Source organism: Daphnia pulicaria, chromosome 8, assembly GCF_021234035.1.
Source record: "Daphnia pulicaria isolate SC F1-1A chromosome 8, SC_F0-13Bv2, whole genome shotgun sequence".
NCBI classification, from domain to species: Eukaryota; Metazoa; Arthropoda; class Branchiopoda; order Diplostraca; family Daphniidae; genus Daphnia; species Daphnia pulicaria.
The window spans coordinates 12,791,741-12,813,724 of NC_060920.1; the positions used below are offsets into that span (position 1 = coordinate 12,791,741).

The window sequence follows — 21,984 nt, forward strand, 5'->3', positions numbered from 1 at the left end:
AACGCCAATCTGCAGAAGTGACCATGTGAACAACTCATATTTGCAGTATGATCGGATTTTTGCATTTTGCTCAAGGCTCAAGGAAGGGTATTGGGGCCTGGTTGGGTTACGTTATTACACTAACAAAGATGCTGAATAATTCGTGAGTGGATGCTAAGGGCTGTCACTAGGTGGCTAAATAATTCAGTGTGTTTAGGGATTTAACTATTCAGCCCTAGTGTGTTGGTAGAGGAAGTAGGGGGGGGGTCATCAAATTGTCGAGATAAGCAGACGACAACTACATTTAATAGGACAATTGTTTTTCATTTTCTTGGAGACGCTGTCCGAGAAGATTACCTTAGCCATTGGATCATGGCGGCTTTCTTTCCTGACATATTTCGTCAATGGTAATTATTGTTTTATTCTTTAAGGTTATTGAATTCAAACATCTTATTTCGGGTTTCCATGTAAGACAGCTTTTGTGAAAAGTTTTTGTTGGTATATAATGAATCATAGAATTTTGCTTAAATTTAAGTCTACATATGTGTGCTACTTTTTCTTGTTCTCAGTTTTTCTTTAAATATTTGAAAAAATCATTGGTTTATTCATTTCTTCTTGTTTTGTAGGGTTCCTTGTTCAGTTTGAGCTTTTAGTGGTGTTGTCTGGTGTGCAGTGGTTTTGCAGTCATTAAGTCGAGAGATGCCCCGAGATGGATGATTAACTGCTAGACTTCCCTCACATTGCCTTTTCTATGGAGATGCTGTCCGAGAAAGTTTAGCTTGGCCATTTCAGGCAAGTTTCTCTCTTGACATTATTAGTCTTAAAATGGTAATAATCACTGCCTTTATTCCTTAAGGTTATTAAATGTAAATATTTTTTGTGGTAAACTTGTGGGGATCATGGTTTTTAACTTGTACTTGCATGGCTAATTTCTAATAGTTCTTTAATCTAATGGTTTAATTTCTACGGTCATGAGGTCTGCTGTGCACTTCCCCCAAAATGTCGTCTCTTGGTTCATGTTGCACGTTTCGTCGCATTAAGAAGTACTTAGGAATAATAATAGAAAATAATGTTGATTAATTTTGAAATCTGAAGACTTTGTTTCTAAATTAAAATTCTATGACTTTGTTTCTGAAGTTAATTGAGTTTTTATTTTTCTAGTAACAGCCTGGTGAAGTCCAAGCTTTTCATTACGTTACGTGTACGTGGTCGCTGCCGTTTAATGCAGGTTCTCTAATAAGAGGGTCTCCGCCCTCTTAGACTTGTTGCAGCGAGCTCTGGTGATGGTGAAGGATGTGGTGAGCTGTTGCATGACGACCATGTGCTGGTGTGGGGAAGTGCTGCATGCTGTCTGTGGTATTGGTTTGAGTTATTTTCATTGTCTTAACTATTAAGTGTTTGAATAATTCATTTTATGTGTGTTGGCTAAAGTTAAACTTGCAGTTTTTGTTTTGCTTTGTAAATTTTTTCATTGGAATTTTTGTTCACATTTCAAAGTGTTGTTCTGTTCATTGATGTTCTTTTGCTCTATAGGTTTCCATTGTCAATTATGTTGTTGCTCTGTGGTATGCAGTTCATGTTAAGGTAAGAGATTCCTTTCTTATCTATTGAAGAATTTGGGAAAATGGCAAGGTCTAAGCTTCATTGCTGTCATGTAGGTGGTTTTGTTGCAGCCGCTGCTGCTGAAAGGGAGTCCAAGTCGAGTTGAGCTGCAGCTTTTGAAGCAGTCAACAATGCTGGTGTTATTCTGAAATGTAACATCAATGAAGACATCTTGAAATGGTAATTTGACGGTGATATTGGGTTGTAAAAGGGGAAGTTTCTTTAAGTCTAATTTAAATATTATAGTGGGTATGGAGTTTTTCTGAAAAGATACTTGCTTGCTCAACTAGCTTTTGCTGAATTGTAATCTTTTTGATTTAACTAGAACATTACATTCCCTTTTCCAAATCTTCTGATGCAACTTTTTCTTGTGATTTTAAACATGTGCTGCTCAGATTTAATTTTTAATTTAAACTTGACGTGACTTTTCCTTTATTCCATTACATGTTTTTTCAGGTGTAAATGTTAATTAATGACTTCTCTCTTTCTCAACAGGTCTTGGTGAAGATGCCATCATCAATCTTCTGCATACAGTTTTTGTTATCAAGAAGTGGAGAAGTAAGACTTGAAGCAAAGCTGCAAGAAAATAAATGGTAATTTGCCTGAGATATTATTTGTGACTTGGGAAGAGATTAGTTTTTTATTGAAATGTTGTGTTCTCTAATGTGTGTCTATCTAATAAAATAACCCTGTTTTTTCTCATAGGTATCGACATTAATGTGCAGTAGTTTTGCCGTCCGACTCCTGTTCAAGCTGTTGCTTTCCTGAATTCTTCCGGAGTCTTCGAAGTAGCTGATCCTGAAGTTATGATGTTGGGGTTATCCTGGAGTAGCTGTTGTTCATTTCTTAAATTACTGTGCAAGTTCAATTCGGGTTGATAAAAATGTTGAATCTATTTAGTATGTGGTTGTACATTGTAGTAACCTAAATAAGCCATTTTGTTATCCATTATGGCATGTTCTGAAATGATGTTGGTTTAAACAGCAGTTGTGCTTCCTTATATTTCCCTCACCCACGTATATCAAATATTTCTTTAATAATGGAATATTAAAGGAAAGTTGAAATTTTTCGTAATGCGTTGGAAATTTATATTTGATATATTTTTCACAATTACATGTAAAATGTCAAAATAAATAACAACCAATTTAATTAAATAATTTACTCAATTAAATACAAGAAAATTTAATTAAATCCAATATTTATCAATTAAGTTAATACAATTACACGTAATTTATTTAAGTTAAAGTATTTATACTTAATTTATTTAAGTTAATTTAATTAAATTAAAGTTAATTCATTTAATTACTACATTTTTAAGCCATAATTCTTTTAATTTAATTCGCAAAGCGTCCGGTACAAGACAAATGTTGTTCTGTGCAAATTTTAAAGCTATTTATACCCAAATAAAACAAACCTAACAAACTCCTTTTTGTCTCATTTGGGTGATAAACTGCTTTTGAAACTCGCACATACAGTCAATCAAGACAGGGGGAGACTGCCTTAATTGACTGCAGCCAGGGTGATTACACGGCCAATGGTTAGCTGTTTTATCTAACAATTACACAATTTATTAGTCTTGAATGACAGCATTCTCTTGAATTACAGCATTACCAATGGATGAAGTCCATGATAAGAAGCAATGGAGTTACCCTGTAGACAGAATGAACATTTTTTGTTTGACTATAATTTTCAACAATATTTGAGCGACAGAAAGCAATACCTCAAATCAAGCTTAAGGAAGTAAAACAGGAGATTCAATGGAAGCAGCCAACAGGATACCAAACAAGGTAGCGTACTTTGTTAACCGTCAGTCAGTCCTTTTTCTTCAACATGACTTTTCTTAAAGTCTGTCATGCAAATTTCCTATAGTTTCAAACCTGTAAATAAAAAACAAGAAAATTAAGTCACCTTGTTAATTATTTGTGTCATCAATGTGCTTGACAACTATGATCTAAAAGAATAATTAAACAGTAATCAGTATACTGCAGTTGAAATTGTCTTATAACATTAGATAGACGTGAGTGCAGATCAATACTTTGAATACATATTAGACAGCAACAAAGAAAGTTCCGTGACATGACAAGTGAACTTACACTTGAAACCACCAAACAGTTAGCCAAGGTTCTCTAAAAGATGGAATGAGAGATTGGTCTGTGATGGGGTTGGTGATCTAGCAAGTCCAGTTTTTACAGCAGATAATTATAATGAATCCTAATAAAAGATGAGAAGAACATATGTTTCAACAATACTGTAAATAAAGCTAGTGTTGGTAGTTACCTGTGTCATTTCGATGGCACATTTTGAACAAAATAGTCAACGGTAGGCTACGTTCCTTCTGTAAGTTGATGAGAAACACTAAGGTTATCCAACATGTACACGGAATAGAACGCATCACCGACAAGTTGCACACGAAATCACTCGAATTAACCTATGTTATCTATGAATTAATCTATCTATCTATTAATTAATTAACCTAACTTTCGAAGAAACTAGCTGTAGCTGAAGATAGATTTAGACAACGAGCCGCCATAAGCCCACATCTGACAACACAAGATTCCTTCACGCCATCTATTAGACACGTCCAAAACTCACTATCTAAGGGCCGGCTTTAGATTGTCACAAAAGTAATCAAAAAGACCATTTCTGTTTGCTGAAACTGGCTAGGAGTGTTTAGAATTGTGCAGAGAACAAAGCTCACTTTCTAGTTTTATGCAAATTTTCCGGAAGTATACCGGAAGTAAGCGATAGCGCCTCAACCATTGAGCTGCCGACCAATTAAACCAAATATTCGTGATCTACGTGAAATTTGGGGTCGATTAAGTGTATTTTAAACGAAATCCAGATTTTGGCCAAAATCGAGAATTTTCCTGAACAATAGTTCAGGAAAATTTTCAAAACCGGAAGTACGAAAACGTACAAAACAAAACATGAACTTTACCACAAATTTGACGAGGATCACGAATATGTGGTTATTTTGTACGTCGAATGAATATTTACTGAACTACTGACTGAAATAAGAAAACCGGAAGTAGAAAAAAAATACTCATAATTAAAAATCTAACAAGTGAGCTTTGTTGCTGAAACAGAAACTGACAGTTATCACCCAAAATTTTTTAAAAGTAGCATTGAGAAATCTCTACAGAGATGTGCAAAGTAAACGTAACTAACTGATTCTGACAGGTAAAAAATGATCAAAGGTTAATGGTTATGCCGTCTAGCGCCAATAAGAAGAAACGTTTAAAAGTAACATAAAATGTCCGCTTCAGCTCGGTGACACTCAATTTAAAGAACTGACAAACAAAGGTAAAAGAAAACTTTGATACTCACGTAACGTTCTCCTTGCATAATTTCATCAACAAGCCACCACACAGCATCACAACAGACGAAATCCCAAGGTGATTAGGTGATGATGGACGCCAGTTCAACTTCTACACACTTCAACCACACAAATTCACCAGTCCAACTTCTACCCGCTTCTACACCGAAGACATGGCAGTAATATTGGTTCATATGCCTTGTCTGCTAGTGATCCTGTCGTTTCAGCATCTGGGCAACAGTGCTTGGACAGTGGATTGCTGAAAGGAAAAACACCCTATGTAAGTAAACCTGCCAGTTATTTAAATAATGTTTTTCTTTTAATTGTCAGGCTACATTCAACTAGGCTACATACTACAAGGCAACAGCCAATGTAATCACTAATGATGGTCAAGATGAAAAATCCTTTCCACACTATGACAACATCATGTTCCTGACTCATTCGATTCTCACTCTAGAAACTGGGCATCCAATTAAGTCTCCCTTTTATCTTTATTCCTGTAATTCTGCACTTTGCCTACTTGTGATAAATCTTTCTTTTTTCTGTAGGTTACGATATGGCCATTGATAATTGGAGAGCAGCATTGGAATGTGACAGGTTGTCTGGGTTAAAAGCCCTACTAAATAGATTCCTTTGGGGAAACTTTGTCTGCTCCTAAGTTACACAGTACACATAAGCTACTTTAAAAAATAAAAACAAATTCAGATTAGGATTTCGAGGTAAGTTTAACCGGTTTTATACAACAAAAAATTTAGCAAATGATTCTTATTGCATTCTTTGCTCAATGTTTTCAGGAGATTTCAGCTGAAGTTGATCTGAGTGCAGACTTAGGGCTTGTGAAAACAGAGATCAAACGGGACAATCCAATAATGCAAGATATGTCTTCCTAAAATAAAAGGTCTGTATTTGCAAGGTACTTCTTTTGTCTGTTGTTGTTAAGAAATTATTACTGTGGCATGTATTATTGCTACTGTTGGCAAATAGAAAAAATGCCAATTGAACAAAATACAAATTGCAACTTTCAAAACACAATACCAGCATCAAGTAACAGCCAAAATTAAATTTGATGCACATAAACGTTTCACCAGCATATGCTGCAGTATCAAACCTCATTGGACAGCAACAATCGGAACAGTAAACTATAATCAAAATGAAGTGAAATCATTAATTATCTTTAGCATCAATGGAAATGCTGGATGAAATAAAAAAATTACCGAAGAAGAAAGGTTGTGTTGTAGTTTATTGGTGATCTAGTAGTGTAGTTACTCGGGGCATACGAATATTTTGGAACTTCGGTGAATAGGTCGGAGCAGCGTAAGTAGTGATGTAATAATCAGGATGCTGGTGAAGTACTTATGAGCCTTAGTTTGATAGTAGCTTGGAGCAGAGTAATACTTGAGTTCCTCGGTGAAGTAAACCGGGGCGGCGGACGTGGTTGACTTGTGTGATATGCGGCTTCTTCGGTGTAGTACTTGGGAGCTTCGGTATTGTAGCTAAGTGTTGCATAGGTAGCGGTGTAGCAAACTGGAGAATCAGTGTAGTATTTCTGTTCATCGTAGTACGGAAAGGCAGCTTCTGTGTAGTAAGTTAGGGCTGCGTAATACTTGACCAACTAAGTTGTGGATGTGTAGATGGGGGCAGAGTAGTTCTTGGGCGCTTTGGTGTAGTTTTCAACCGTTTCGGTTTAGTAATCAGATGGAGCCTCGTTGTAGTAGCTGGGAACAGAGTAGTTCTACTTTAGACATCGGTGTAGTAAGTAGCTGAGGACAGAGTAGTACTTGGGAGCCTCGGTGTAGTAGGATGGGGCAGCATACGTAGTCGTGTAGTACTCGGTCTTGGTGGTGTAGGTCGGGTCGGGGCAGAGTGATACTTTGGGGCGTCGGTGTAGTAGCTGGGAGCAGCGCAAGTTGTGGTACAATACTCCAGTGCCTTAGTGGTGTAGTACTTAAGGGCCTCGGCGTAGTAACTAGTCGTTGCGTAAGTTGCTTTTGAGTAGTAAGGCGGCGGCGTTGCGGTTTAGTATCCGTCATACCAAGAAGACATCGGAACAGCAGTGGTCAACCCAACCTAATTGTAGTACTCGAGCGCTTTGGTGATGGAACTCGGGGCAGAGTAATACTTCTTGCAATACTCTGGAGCCTAGGTGGTGTAGTAATTTGGGGGCCTCTGTTTAGTAAGTGGGTGTTGCGTATGTTGACATTGTTGTGTAGAAAGGCGGCGACGTGGTGTAGTATTCTTTCGCAGCTGATGCTTTGTATCCACCAAACCCAGGAGACATCGGTACACTCGTGGTCGACTCAGCCATCAACGATACAACATCCAACACCAGCACGACGCTATGGTTAACGCTATGGTGAGAAATTAATTTCCACATTAATAATAAATAATAACTAGCTACTAACTGAAAGAGAAATATGGGATTGATACTTAAATAAATCCAAAAAGAAAGAATATTTGCCCATAATTGCTAACTGGTAGTTGCCATGTTGGAGATACTCACAGGATTTCTACCACCTTTTCTCTCTCCTTTTACACACTTGTTTTCGCATTCTAACCTCTATGCCTTGCGGCTATCTATTTTACTTGCTTGATAATGATGAAACACGACCCGTTCTCACATCTCACCCAAGCTCTACGCAATGAAGAAGCTAAGACTTCACCAGCCTGTTAATAGAAAAAAAAAACTCAATTACTCCTGATCACAGTTAAAACCAGTAAACCACATGTCCAAAGTAGATGAGGAAAGTAACAAAGTAACCATGTCTTAAATCAATCTGTAGATTCAGTGAACATTCGATATGCTGGTATTCCCTTCATAGGGTGATATGTAGAGGTTGCAGGAGAAGACATAACATCAGACTCTAAAGAAAGTCCATTTTACTAATGTTACTTGGCAAAATGGTGTTTTTCTTTAAGTATCAACCCTTTACTTACTTGCTTTCGAATTTTTGCTAAATAGTTTTACTTGGCTCCCCTAAATATGTCGACCTTCGCCTAGCTCACTTATAAAACCCTTCTTGATCATGTCAAAGTACACCGTCATGTAGCAGCCAAAAAATGGCGGAATTTCTTCAGTCACCAACAACCCTCCGTCACCTAGTGACCAGCGACAGATTTATTGGTATTGATAAGCGTAGCAAATCGTGCGTCAGCACTAAATCATCACTCAAATCAAAGCGTCAACACTAGCTCTCTGTTGGACGTCTCTACGCCATACGTTACAATTAAAAAATATATAATTACCTTTTACAATTATCATATGAAATGAAATTTGAAATCCTGATGATGTTGCCAGCATGGGATCTTGACGTTCTGATCATAGTCGGTGACTTGCTTTACATCGTCATGCTCAAGGAACGTCGAGGAATCTGCAACAGGGACTGCAATGAGATTGCAACAGCTGTATAGATGCTCGAGTAGTTATAAGCGTCCTCGTGTTGGCGTAGTTGAAGGCCCACACTTGATGCACGTGTACTCGGTAGATCGTTTCAGAATTTTGGATTCCGAAGGCACAACGTCCAGACAGCAATCATGCCATCAATCTCCAGGACAATCGCAGCCCATGTAGTGCTGTGGGCCGAAGCTTTACGTTACACATGTCGTTCTTGCCTTTTTTTATTGTGGGGACCAGATTCCTCTCATTCAGTCTAACAGCAAAATTCTAAATAAAAATCAGCAATCTGGTTAAAATTACTTTTAGATGAGTTCTCTCTGAATATTTTATGTAAATACGACTTACATAAATGATGGCATGATCAATAATATCTAAGAATAACTAGGACCTCTTTATGACTGTTGATTTATTTGCTGAAAATAGCTATATAAAAACTAATGTCAATTAGGTTTTAGCCTTTAACTAATATAGCAACAAAACTCTACCTCCATCTGTCATCGCATGTCTGTTGAGCACTTCTTTTCTGGCAGAAGATGGGCAGAAACTGCAGAGAATGGCAGCCATAGTGTTTCACTACACCATCACTGCTCAAGAAGTACCAACTCAGAGGAACAGGCAGTAAAATTGGTGTTATGCTTGTTATACAGGATTTTCTTCAATTATTACTGGGACGGTGGCATTAGGAGTGGCAGCCGCAATTACAATTAGTGCTATGCTCACATAGCCATTGCCACCACCACCAAGTCCTGTAGAATAAAGTGAAATTAATATTACTGAACCATTATAACTCTTCGTGTAAAACAAATTATGTAAATCAAGACAGAATGATGATGTTTTTCTAAATATATCAAAGTTCTTCATGATTTCTTAGTTCTGCCAAAACCCAAAGTAACCAATTTAACTTTAATTTACAACAAATATGAAGAAAAGAAAATTCTGTAAATAATATTCCAAAGCTTATTAACAATTTGAAAAATTGAGAAAATTTCTGTTTTAGTTAGATCAGAAGAATTTCTACAAGAAGTGCAGCAACAAGATTACTATTTTCTTCCTATATCAAGTTCAACTTGTCACTTTCATTTGAAAATTTCATAAGACAATGTGACTTCCCAAGCTACGCTCAATCAATACTTTTACTTACCAGTTCAGATGTTTTCTTGGAGTTACTCGGAGCCCAATATTTCTTTACCACACTACCATGACAGTACAGTTTCGACTCGGACATATTGAAGCATGGACCGCCGAACTATCGGTTTGAAAGACAGCAATGAAACAAATCACTGATAATCAAATGAAAAATCACATAAACAATATAGCTATTTACCTTTTCAAAGACAGAAGTCAGAAATGCCGATTTTCTTCCAATTTCTTCCAAATCAGAATTTCGACGTAACACATCCACATAGACAGCCATCTTTTCACTTCATGACACCCAGACCGGAGACCGGAGAGGCGAAGACTTTAAAGCCTGTCAAAGCCACGCGTGAAGAAAGCAGACGCCAGACGGAACCAAAAATGAGATTCGATGAAGTAGTACAAAGGTTATCTACCAGGTGCCTCTGAAAGAAAAAAAATTCAGCGGCTTTCTTTCAAAAGCGGCGAGAAGGCCTAGCCTAGTTTTAGGAGTTATATTTCAGCATTTTATCCTGATGACTCAGTTAAAGACCAATAAATGTCCAGCATCTTTAAAAATAGGCACACAATGCACGTGATTTTTTAACAACAAATATTTCGTCTGCTTGTGATGACACATTTTTTACGTCATCTAGACTATTAGAGCATACTCGTGAGCTCATAACCAATATACATCTTTTTCAAACATCATATATATGAGAATATCATGATATAGATATCGCGTTTATTTTACCATAGCCTCAACTAAATCTAAAGAACCCATAAACCAAAATTATTATTATACGAGATTTTATAAAAAATTTAGTACGAAAGCAATTTGAACGAGAGCTTTTCATAGTCAATTTCACCAACAGCAGCTCTACAAATCTTTGCCAAGGTTACAATTTGATATTTTTCAGCAGCTATTAGTAGTAGCTTGCTAGCGGCAACATCCATTGTTCCTGTGTACATGTACTTCAGTAACTCTCGGAAAACTGCTGGTTCCATACTTTCAATTGTGATTGTTGTTCTAGTCGAGGTCATGTTGTCTGTTTCTTTTTCCGGAGAAAAACTAACGTCACAGTCAGCCGCTTCTTTTAATAATAAGTCACTAAATAAAGCCGCAAACGACGAGCTACGTGAGGCCACTAACCATCGATGGGCTGAGAAAATTTCGTCTCCTACTCGAAACTCAACATCTGTACCATCGGCTTTCTGAGCTGCTTTCCATAGGTCTTCACTGTGCTGGATGTCGACCAATTCGACAGCGACTGCTTCAACACTGGATCGGATGAATACATCAAAATATATGGATTCGTCACTGGCATTTGCATGAGTCACATTGGTCAAATTAGCATAGAAAATCTGCACCGTGCAGTCTTCGTCTTGCTTGTGGGGTTCAATCATGGTTATTGCATTGTTTTGATTTCGAAGTATCACATCGTAAACAAACAAATCGCTGTTGCAATTCAGACTGCTGAAGAAATAAATGTGAATGTTAGAAGTTTGATCATTTTCGTTTGTTGCGGGACCAGTAGAATGGCGCCAGCCAAATGTAGTTTCATTCTGAAATTTCAAGTTCCAATCCGAGTCGTTTGATAGGGAGCCAGTAATGCGCACTACGAAGCCGGTGTTGCTTATTGTGGCGTCCCCAGCAGAGTCTGGGCTTCTAAATGTCACAAATATGTCAAATTCACGTAGCATGGAATAAATATTAGTAGTGATTTTATTATATTGTACCTCACTGGAAGCGGTTTCTCTCTCCACGTCATTTCCAACGATCCGAGCAGTTCGATCAAGTCAGTCGGTTTTAAAGATTCCTGGAACGATAGCTCACTCAAACTTGTTAGAGTTGTCAACTCATAGGTAGCCACTCCTCTCCAAAAATCTTCAACGTTCATCAATGGGAACTCGAACTCGCCCGTGTACATGTACTTGAGCAGCGCTTGGAAAGTTTCCGGGTTTAAATCAGTAATATTGATTCGAGTTCTGCGAGTCGTATAGGATTCGATTGCTGTAAAATCACCGGCCCGCTGGAGTTCAGCTGCTAGAACCGCATTCCGGGCAGTGATGAGCGATTTGTGTGCGGGGAAAATGCTGTTTTGAACTCGAAAATCCATATCCGTATTCCCGCCATCCTTAGTTGCGGCTGACCACAGATGATTCTTTAACGTGGAATCTCTTAATATAAATCGGTAATTACTAACAGAAGGATTAACTAAAACTCGGAAAATTATTAGCGTCGTGGGACTATCGCTGATTAGGTTTTTAGTATGAATAGCCGTGAAGAGTACGGTTGATTGACATCCATGCTGGGTCATTTCGATCCATTCGAATCCATCGATGCGACAAACAGCTGACTTCAATTCAATACCAGTCTCACGAATCCGATGAGCAAAGAGATTAATAGTACAGCGCTGCTGGTCTGCTAGATTTTGAATACCCAAGCGAATTGATTTGTGACCCCGGATTTGAACGAAATTCGATAGAACGACAGCCTCCATTGGCACATTATTTAATTTCCATTGCAACTCCAAAAAAGGTTGTTGGTTGTCTTCTGGTACTACAGACGGCAGTGCCATGGCTTTTATCTAATCAGACTAAAATTTCGTAACTGTTTTCAATTTCATTCTTAGTAAAGATTGTGCTTTAAATGGACAAGGGAATAAACTTACGATTGATTTTTTTTCTACTGAAATTTTCAGGGAAAAGTATTCACTTGAAAAGATAAGGGTGCAATGTTCAGTAATTGCTTCTTGGTGTTCTTTCGTATAAATAAACTGTCAACCTCTAGGATGTCGAAATATATACTGCTGTGGACTGAAGAACAATCATTTTAACCAAAAGGATAGTAGCCTACTGACAACGAAAGAAAACTATAGATAACCAAAATAACAACGAGGTCGAGGTCACGAAAAGAAAAATAACCTCATAACCCTAGGGTCCATCCTACTTATTGGAAAAAAACACTCTGTATAGATAAAAATGAAAGACCTTGAACACATCAGGTTCTTCCTAGTTCCTATGTCAACAAATAACTTACTACCACCAATATACTCTTCAAGGATTTTTTCTGTTTACCAGGAAGAACAGGAAAATAACATCAACATATCCCCGTTTGAGCCGGTAACCGTAGTCTGCTAACTTTCGGAGTAATCGGAATCAGAGTCATCTAGTGAGAAAAATACCAAGTCTTGTTGGAAAAAAATAGAAAATAAATGAAACTTTTTTATTCATTTGACAGTTTATTTATTTATTTTTAAATTGATTTGAAAGCCCTTAACCGTTTACTATTTTATCATGGCCCTTATTGCAGTGAATTTGGCAGTTTTTGATGGGATGAGGAGAATCTATTGAAGCGCCACCAGATGTTGATCGAACGTGTGTTATGCAACATTTTTCGATGTTGCTCTCGCTGGCGTTGCTATTAGCTAAAACATTGTCATTATTACTAGTCTGGGTATCATCAGTGATCTCTAGCATAAGACTTAATCGACTGTGGGATGTATCAGGGAGCTTTAAGAAAGTGTTGTTATCTTCTTTGATAATTTCGTGCATCTGTTCTTGTTGACGCACAACAGGAGTGGAGAGTGGCATCAACTCCATAACCGAAACACGGCGGACTTCCTTTTCAGCACTGTTGGAAATTTTGTGCATCGGTGTCGTTACTTTCTGTTTGACCGAACCACTGCTTATAATGGATTTTTTCCTAATCGACTGCACAATTAAAAATTGAATTAAAATGCGTGCAACCCATAACTGCTAGAGGTATATTATCAATATACTTACATCAGGATTTTCTTGTTGAGCGGTTGCAGAATAAGGTGAGTCAAGCTGGCCACCATGCATGACCGACTCGAGCTGCGATCCTGCTCGCACAGGATTGTTGTTGCTGCGACCGAATGAGAATGTGGCTCTGTATCTTGACGCTCGCTCAGTGCAAAACCCATAGCGACTGAGTAGGATGAACAAATCTCTGCGATACTGCTGAGTGACTAGCGCGTACAGGTAAGGATTGGTACAAGCGTTGAGCGGGTAAAAGAAAACTAATAGAATTTTGGAATTAGTGACGCTTATAAGGGGATAGCCGGCAACAGCAGTCAGTCCAAAAAACGCAATCGGAGTCCAACAGGCGAAATTTGTAAAGACCAACAAAGCCATTCTTTTGGCAACTGTAGTGTCAGAATGTGAAGCTAACGACTGATGATTTCCTCTGATTGACCTGTACATGTGACTGTAGCACAAACAAATGAACAAGAAGGCTATGCCGTTCAAAATCAACAACATCAAAAGATAAATTGTGTCTGATAGGTTGTGATTCTCAAGCGGCAGACAAATACTAAAACGGCAATTTAAAAAAAAGTATTGTTAAAATTGGGTATAACATTATTTAATTGATTGTCGTTGTATTTAATATACCTGGTTGTAGAAAAGCTTGAAACACCAACAAGTGGTAAGGAAGCCATTGTAAAAGAACCAATCCATCCCACTGCGACTATCTTGGCTGTGGTCGATAATCGTAGACGCCTGAAGTATAAATTTTGCTCATTAAATTTATTCAAGTTTGTTACATAATATTACCGTAATGAAAATACTGACCTAGTGAGATTTATTGCATAGGTTATGGTATACCACCGCTCACTAGTGATGACTACTAATGTGAACACTGACAATTCAGTAGCAAAGACAGTCAGGAATCCAGCCACTTGACAACCTATTCCTACACCAAAATTAAATGGCATAAGGCTGTAAGTTAGGAGTATAATAAAACGAAATCAACTAATATGCCTATTAAACGTTCATTTGATTTCAATTCTCACCATTTTGCCAATCTATGGCATAGTTGAAGTAGACTCCAATCGTGTTAACATCCATTCCAACGATTAGGAAGAGGTATAATCCCATGCAGAGATCGGCAAGTGCCAAATTAACCATCAGAAATTTGGACACAGCCATTGGGCCTCGCGATGACTGAACCAATACGAGCACCACGGCTAAATTACCGACCACCGATGCAACAGATACCAGCCAAGCTGCCACCCTTAACCAGTTGGTCCCAAGGATATCTTCACAAGGACTGAGGGGGAAAAGAATTGTATCGGTGCATAAATAAAATTTAAATGTCTATCAACTGTACACCACTTGTAGAATTAATATTAACTCACTTGAAAGCATCCGGTTGTGGAGTACATCGGACTTGGCGATGTGCGTATGTTAAATTGCCACAAAACGCGTGGAAAAGTAGTTCCCGATTTAAAGGTGTTTGGAAGGGATCCGAATGGAAGACCTCAATGTTATCTAGATGGTTTTGGACGTTGACATCGATACCGAATGTTTCGTGCTCTTGACCAAATCTGAGTGAGACGCTGTCGTTCTCCGGTACTTTATTATCACAATATTTAGCTTGCATATCGGTTATAAAGCGCTGTGATTAGTATTCAAAGAGAAATTGTAATTGGGATTAAGTTTTGGGATTATACAAACGGTAGTATACTGAATTGATTTTAGATATTCTTACCTGATGTCGAGCATGTTCTTGAGGATCGTGAGCGGCTGGGAAAGCGAAGGCGCAGCAGTGGTAGGGATAAGTTAGATGAGCGACTTGCAAGGACTGATAAATAAACACGTATCAATAAATCATTGCGAAATTTGAATCAGTATGGTTGACATTATTTTCGATCTCAGTGCAGTTTTAATGTACGTCGAGCGCGTTTTGTCAACTCAAAATCTGCAGCAAATAAGAATTTTGATTGCGAAAAAGTGATGGTTGCGTTGAGTTTTATAAGGCTAAATATTCTTGGCAATAGAAATCTCTGACGTTCGTCGGGCTGCTTATTTGCGTTTCTACAAGCTATCACGAACCTCGGAATCCTTTAGGAAAAGGTTTATTGCTGTTCGATGTATTGATTTTTGCGAGGAAAATATTTGCATGTCAAAAGAGCTGAGCTATGTGGGTAAACATCAAATGGATCGTTAAAAAAAAACTACTTAAAAATGATGTTTCTTTTTTTAAAACTTTGTCTTCGTAGATATCATCATACACGACAAGGCGTGTAACTGGAAAATATAAGCCGATCGCTATATCAACCTATGTTTTCGCTCCTTTGATCTCCTGGCACGAACGCGATATTTACCTTTGCTTGCTGGTAAACAGAAAGCCCTGTCACTTTTACGGTTCACTACATATTTTTGTTATATTACATACTGCGGGAAGAAGAATTTCGTCTTATATCGATCGGAACGAAATTCCTCTATAGAATATTATACCGAGTGAATCGATGCATGGGTAACGGTTGCAGGGCCTTATAGTACTCTTATACGTATTCTTATTATACGATTCAAGTTTATAAAAGCAAAATTGATCTGTCTTCATCTCTGGATCTGTGCAGCAGAAGTATATACACCCGAATAGTTGGGAATTGATGGAGAGATTTATTTACCTTATAATTGTAGACAGATGGTATTTCCTTGAGCGTTCTCGTCTCAATTAATTCGAGGGTTTCCAACTCTGAGAGTCCGCGAACGGGCAGATTAGTGATTGCAGTTTGAGAGAGATCTAATCGCCGTAGACTTGCCAAACCCATGAAAGCGTCCGGATGTATATCGGAGAGACGTTGATTTCCTCTGAATCTCCTATAGAGAGAGAGAGAACATGCCGATATTAAGTATTATAAGAGAGAACATAGTATGCCGGACGTGTATAAAACAGACGGAGGCCCATCATGGATAGCTAGGCCGCCAAGACGATTAACAAGATAATAAATAGATAGAAAAAAAGAATTCTGCTAAAGAATGATGGTTAAAATTTTACTATAAAGATCGCTTAAATAATAAAATATATTCCAGTCAAACTTACAGGGTGGCTATTTGAGATCCATTGAAGGCGAATGCATCGATGGACTGCAGGGCATTTGAACAGACTAAACTGCGGGTTGGTAATTTTTAGTAGTGATTAGTATTTTAGAAAAATATAATTTAACTCGTATAAATTGAACAAAGATTAAGATGAAGCGTTTACAAATCGTCCACGCGAAGACGGACGCTGTTAGAGGGGATCGTTTCAAGCTGATTGTCTTCCAAATCTCTGTGGAAAGTGAACTCTTTTATAAATTAGGAAAATATACTCCCAATTCACGCAGTAATTGAAAAATTGGAGAACATTTAAAAAAATATTTATTTAAAGACGAATTCGTCTTTAAATAAAATCAAATATGCATGAAACTATGAATAATTTCGATTGATTAAAAAAAGCTTTAATAAGTTTGCATTCGTCCTCTTATCAACAAATTACAAAGTTTGATCCAAGCTTAATTGAAATGGGAACGAAAATTTTATCAGTGGAAGTAGAAAACTAAACTTTTCTTGATATTACCGAAAACTCCAGAAAATAAAAATAAATGGGAAATGCTCAAAACTTACATTTAGATTAATTACAACGGGACATCTTAATAATGCTTACACTTCATAAACTTCTAAAACTGATATATATTAAATTTGTGGAATTTTCATTTCGCGTTCAATCGGTGAAAAAATTAGGTAATATAATATGATTGAAATGAATTTTAAACATGACTTACACCGTATGTAGAATGTTGAATGTCTCAAGACCAGACAAGTCGGGAAAATATCGAAGACTCGTTTGCTTAATCAATCTGTTCATATAAGAAAAATATTTGTATTGTTAGATTGGTATATGTTGCAGTTGTATAGTTATTGTTTCAATTTTTACAACATTTAAAAAAACTGAACTCGAATGAAATTCAGCACTTAAATTTGACTGAAAAGAAGTGTTCGTATATACAAAGAGAACGCTTTACATTGAAGACTCGTGGCATTTAACTTTTCCCCGCTGCGTCAAAGTTTTCCCCCTCGATCTTTTGCCTGCACAATAACTTTGGAAGCGCAAACTTTGACTAGTCTTCATTGTTCAGTAACTCTCTAATTATAATAATAATATGGGGATTCGGCCCGAAAGCGTACTTTTATTCTTTTTTTAATATTTTTATATCACAATTGATTGATTTTGTATACCATAAATGGGTTAGTAGGGGGCTCAGATTTTTTTCCTTTTTTAATCAAACAATTCTTGAATGAAAAGCAAACTTCGCCATTGATTTAAAAAGCGCAGACGGGGTTGCAAAGCTTGAAGTCTGATACTTACAGAATATGAAGGCTTGGAAGCGAAAGGCGAAATAAACCGTCGGGTAAGCTTGTCAGCAGTGGAGCGCGACGGATATATCTGCGCATAAAGCATTAAGAAAACGCTAAACTAGTGATTCTATTATAGGCACGGTATTTGTTGTTGTTGTAAAGAAACGTTTCACTTTTTACTTGATGGAATCAATTCAACAATAAGGCTCTATAATAAGCTTATTACTTACATGCGTTGGAGTCGAATAAGCCCATGAAAAGCACCCTCCTCAATGTTGATCAAGCGACTAGCTTTATCTAAAACACTTTGCGCACGAGAAACGAGAAAAAATAGAATGTAGGTTGTTGCAATTGTGATGTAACTGAGTAGGCCAGCTTTATTACAAATCTGTGAGTGTATTGGCGTAGTTCTGAAGATCGCCGTGTCCCATCTTCTCCAACCCGCAGTCGTAAAGCGTCCTGCAATATGCGAAATGGCAATTGTTGACTTTTATTTTTTGTTGCTGCAGCTTTAATAATTCTCTGCTACATCAACAATGTATATAAATAACTGACATTTGATCGACCTTTGAAAATCTAAAAAAATTTGAAATATACAGAAAATCGATTGTGAAACTTTCTCAGTCAGCGCAGTGAAATGTTTGTGACGTTAATGCATTAACGCCAACTACTTTCATTTTTAAAAAGTTTGTCGAAAATGCGACACACGTCAGCTGCAAGGTTTCAATTTCAATTTATAAAACGGGTAATATAATCTTAGATTATAGGTGTGGTCGTCGTGTCACATACAAGTTAGCAAGAAAAGGTGTAAACTTGATATAATAATACCGACAAGGGAAAACTGTTCAAACCATGATAAATTTCTATTTAGTTCACTGCTGCGTTGATATAAACTTACAGGCGGTGAAGGTCTGCGGGTAAAGTGAGCGGAACTGATAAGACGTGCTGTCCGTGACACTTGCACTCGGTTTGTATCAATGAACCAGTGTCGGCAGATGCGCCCCAACAACGGCAAGCAAGTGCCGAGCCTTTTTCTTCCAGAATTGTCGATCCGGACGTCAGATTGACATCGTCATCATCTGTGATGTCGCCCGGCCTGCTGCTGCTGCTGTCTTCCGCAGACTGCTGCTGCCACTGCTGCTCTGTCGTGATGCTGGGATATTCCGAAGCCAATTCGATGTCATTTTCGGTGTCACTCCAAGCAGCACCAGCAGCAGCGACATTGAAGATCATCAACAGCGATAATACGACATGAAGAAAATTCGATGCAGCCATTGACGATCGAAATAATCTGTTGATTTGTAATGTTAAAAGCCACACGTTTTGACATACGTTCAAGTTCAGGATAAAACAGCATTTATACAATCATATTCAAATTGTGGGCTGAAAAATAAAAGCAAATTCCAAATTGTTCCAAATTGTAATCTAATTCGATTTAAAGTCATTGTGTCGTTGGTATTTGGCTATTTAAAAATCCCTTTCTTCACTTGCTAACTTATTCTATAAAATCGCCTAAAATCTATAGGGGTGTATAGCAATTCGCATCTTCGCAATGTATAGCAAAATAGGATCTAGACGGATTTGTCCACGACAAAATTTGGTTAATGGATGAGGAATTTTAGAATGATTAGAATTACACCAGCAACTTTTTCGGCATGACAACAGGGTAAATGAAGTAGGTATAGTATAATCCAACTTAAAATAAAATCAATCTTATAGTGTTTGTAAAAGGCCTTGTTATATACTAACGCACTTGCACACGCCACACTGCATATAAGAACTAAGGAGTTGCTGTGGGACACGAATTGCTTTGGGGTAAATCAATGGAACAAAAAATTCACTGTCGTTACTTTGGGGGCTTTCTTTATTGATTCGGAGACTGGGCACACAATCCATTATGCAGCCGATCAACTGCTGTTCTAAAGCTGCAACTTTAGAAAATGCGAACGTCAAAATCCGTAGGCTGGGACATCTTAGTACTTTATAGGACTACGCTGGGATGTTGCTGCCGGATTATTATTGATCTGATTGATTGTTGTCGCGCAGTACGTATCCTTCGTGCTGGAATGGAACATATGGAACAGTAGTAGCTATCAATAATGGAATCAAATAATAAAACCTTCATAAAATAGAAAGCCCGAAGCTCTTACAATTTTTCATGGATTTTTAAACAAGGAATAGACAACCAGACAACGACTGCTGGCAAAAAACATTACCGCAAAAATCCTTGCAAAAATCGATGTGATATCTGACGTTTTGGGTCGTGTCGTTTTGGGATACAAAAATTGCTTGGTCAAGTTTAATTAGTCAAAGCATCCGCTTATTCATAAACCATCACAGCTTTACTTACAATATTTAATCTAATTATAATGTAATAGTTTGAAGCGTTGCGTACTTGTATAATGTTTGTAAAGTTGTCTATCGTAATCTTGAAGAATTAAAATAATTCCGGGAGATAATTGGCGTGAATGGTGCGTATAGTTGTAAAGTAGTACAATGTAATTTACTGAATAGTAGCACTTGTTGTAATTATGTTTTTTTAGAAAATGAGATATGGAAACGCGACTATATATAAGTGACAGCAGTATATAAGCTGATAGGATAGAACCACCGCGCACTTGTACGTATCCAATTCTGGGCCGTCGCTTTACTAGCGCCGTCGCTTTTCTCTTTGACTGTGCTGTGTTCGAAAAACCCCCCGACTTGTATGTATGTATACAGTCGCACCCGCACGCAGTCGTACATCAACTTCATAGTGCTGCATAGTATACAGATCTCAGGCGAATCAAAAACTCTCTGCTGCTGAATAAAATAACTTCCAGGAAAATCCGAAGAAAGCTTTTTTTTATTTTGGCCAGCACCAACGTTCCCAGTGACCTTTGGCAATTATACCTAACTATTTCGATAACATTTTCTTTGTTTGCAAGAAAAGTTACCTACACAGCAGTCCAACCTACGTAATCACGGAAGATGAATGCAGGGTAAGATGATATAATAAATCTCTTGTAATCAAATTTATGCAGCAACCCTGTACATTAATCGCGTTAACGTAATAAAAACAGATTTGGCCTAATAAAAACTCTTTAACTTTTATTATATAATGAAACGAATCCGGCATAACTTAAAAATGATCAAGGTGACTGGAAAGATGTTCAAGCTGAAATTATTCCGATCCCCATATTTTAGAAATGATTCTGCACAGGGTTAATAAAGCAGCACATGATAAAGAAGAGTGTAAAACAACGGCAGCAGCAGCGTAAAATACCCTATATGCACGATGATGATAATGTCGGCTACCATCGACAATGTCGGCTAATGTATATAGTGCAGAGTTGTGTTGTCGAATCGATTTTTGATTTTGTATTTCGGCACAGGGCGAGAGCGCACTGAGCTGAATTAAATCAGGTATAACAGTCCCCCGAGGAAACCGGCGCGCTTTAGTAATGGGGAAAAGAAGAAGAGGGTCTATGTGGAATTGCAAGGTCCTGGTAATTGTTCAATTTTTCAACATAAAGATCCGTTCGGGCGCATGAAAGTAAAAACCATGTTTTCCATTTTTTGCTTTTTTGTTCTAAATGAGCTGAGTGCTCGGCCACTACTAACTTGATTATCTAACCTTGGAGTGTGTATCATACTTCAAGATCGCTTATACTACTCAAGTTAATAGCGCTCCGCCTAATGTATATCGCATATAAAACAAGACAAAAATATAAAGAGAATAAAGAAAACTTTTTAAAAAATGAATCTCGCTACAAGGGAGAGAAATGTTGAAAGAATTTTTCGCCATCAAACTCAACTGCTAGTCGTCCGTAGTATATATACTGTTTGCCCTCTACAAAATTGAATTCTCAATATGGTAATTGCCGCAGTAGCGGCAGCAGCTCTGTTGCGCTTTCCAATGAATAATTTACGTTTTCTAATATTTCTTGGGAATAATATAGAACTCTTTGCTGCATAACTTCCACGTCGTTTCTTTCGTATACCGACACGACGTCGCTATAGCGCTTATGATATAAAGCAGCGCCGAGCCGGCAAAATTAATTAAACCGAACTTGGCAAAGGATGGGCATGTTTTATGTTTCTTTTACTTTATTTATAACATAACATTCGTCAATAACCCTTTGATGCCAACGCGGTTTTCAACGAATATATAGGAAACAATTTCCACAAGCTTATTTGTGAATTAATATTTATTTGTGCTGGTGCGAGGAGGTGCCCGGTGTGGCGGCAGGTCCTTCTTGATCAAAAAATGGTCTTAAAGTGTTTTAAAATTCAAATATTTTCGAATGCGATGGTTTACTCAACAGAAAAAGTTGTAATGTACCAAAACAGGCCTGATTTGTGCAGTCGTTCGACAAACGAGATTTTTAAACAAAAACGGAGAGAGAAATGTTTGCAGTTAACCGCCTATAGCTCAGGAATAAACGTA

At 37.6% G+C, this 21,984-nt stretch overlaps 2 protein-coding genes and 3 long non-coding RNA genes across 10 annotated transcripts; 2 read left to right on the plus strand and 3 right to left on the minus strand.

The window, feature by feature from the left end:
- The first annotated feature begins 262 nt into the window (after positions 1 to 262).
- On the plus strand, positions 263 to 2,650 carry LOC124311567. 2 transcript variants are annotated; one of them, XR_006909891.1, is made up of 7 exons: positions 263 to 386; positions 606 to 807; positions 1,141 to 1,335; positions 1,513 to 1,563; positions 1,638 to 1,761; positions 2,077 to 2,174; positions 2,287 to 2,650. It is a non-coding gene; the product is annotated as an uncharacterized LOC124311567 (long non-coding RNA). The 2 variants fall into 2 exon arrangements; XR_006909892.1 differs by having other exon boundaries at positions 1,147 to 1,335.
- A 268-nt stretch (positions 2,651 to 2,918) lies between these two features.
- LOC124311686 lies at positions 2,919 to 4,187 on the minus strand. The gene is made up of 5 exons (XR_006910130.1): positions 4,055 to 4,187; positions 3,859 to 3,916; positions 3,675 to 3,792; positions 3,302 to 3,458; positions 2,919 to 3,231 (listed from the first exon to the last, which is right to left on the minus strand). It is a non-coding gene; the product is annotated as an uncharacterized LOC124311686 (long non-coding RNA).
- A 1,047-nt stretch (positions 4,188 to 5,234) lies between these two features.
- Positions 5,235 to 5,818, plus strand: LOC124311747. Its single transcript, XR_006910198.1, has 3 exons — positions 5,235 to 5,269; positions 5,446 to 5,616; positions 5,692 to 5,818. It is a non-coding gene; the product is annotated as an uncharacterized LOC124311747 (long non-coding RNA).
- Positions 5,819 to 10,148: 4,330 nt separating this feature from the next.
- LOC124311089 lies at positions 10,149 to 12,526 on the minus strand. 3 transcript variants are annotated; one of them, XM_046775383.1, is made up of 4 exons: positions 12,333 to 12,526; positions 12,080 to 12,260; positions 11,145 to 11,995; positions 10,149 to 11,073 (listed from the first exon to the last, which is right to left on the minus strand). In XM_046775383.1, exons 3-4 carry the CDS (start codon positions 11,984 to 11,986, stop codon positions 10,227 to 10,229), a joined length of 1,689 nt encoding a protein of 562 aa, XP_046631339.1. In that variant the 5' UTR covers positions 11,987 to 11,995; positions 12,080 to 12,260; positions 12,333 to 12,526; the 3' UTR covers positions 10,149 to 10,226. The 3 variants fall into 3 exon arrangements, with proteins under 3 accessions (XP_046631339.1, XP_046631340.1, XP_046631338.1); XM_046775384.1 differs by having other exon boundaries at positions 12,080 to 12,263; XM_046775382.1 differs by having other exon boundaries at positions 12,080 to 12,526.
- A 123-nt stretch (positions 12,527 to 12,649) lies between these two features.
- Positions 12,650 to 20,188, minus strand: LOC124310910 (lutropin-choriogonadotropic hormone receptor-like). 3 transcript variants are annotated; one of them, XM_046775065.1, is made up of 16 exons: positions 19,951 to 20,188; positions 18,454 to 18,846; positions 17,940 to 18,014; positions 17,786 to 17,860; positions 17,566 to 17,643; positions 16,982 to 17,056; positions 16,423 to 16,488; positions 16,261 to 16,329; positions 15,845 to 16,037; positions 14,923 to 15,015; positions 14,570 to 14,829; positions 14,225 to 14,481; positions 14,004 to 14,118; positions 13,824 to 13,931; positions 13,194 to 13,743; positions 12,650 to 13,121 (listed from the first exon to the last, which is right to left on the minus strand). In XM_046775065.1, the coding sequence occupies exons 2-16, from the start codon at positions 18,828 to 18,830 to the stop codon at positions 12,684 to 12,686; spliced, it is 2,829 nt and encodes a 942-aa protein (XP_046631021.1). In that variant the 5' UTR covers positions 18,831 to 18,846; positions 19,951 to 20,188; the 3' UTR covers positions 12,650 to 12,683. The 3 variants fall into 3 exon arrangements, with proteins under 3 accessions (XP_046631021.1, XP_046631019.1, XP_046631020.1); XM_046775063.1 differs by having other exon boundaries at positions 14,004 to 14,124; XM_046775064.1 differs by lacking the exon at positions 19,951 to 20,188 and having other exon boundaries at positions 14,004 to 14,124; positions 18,454 to 18,905.
- Between the last annotated feature and the right edge of the window lie 1,796 nt (positions 20,189 to 21,984).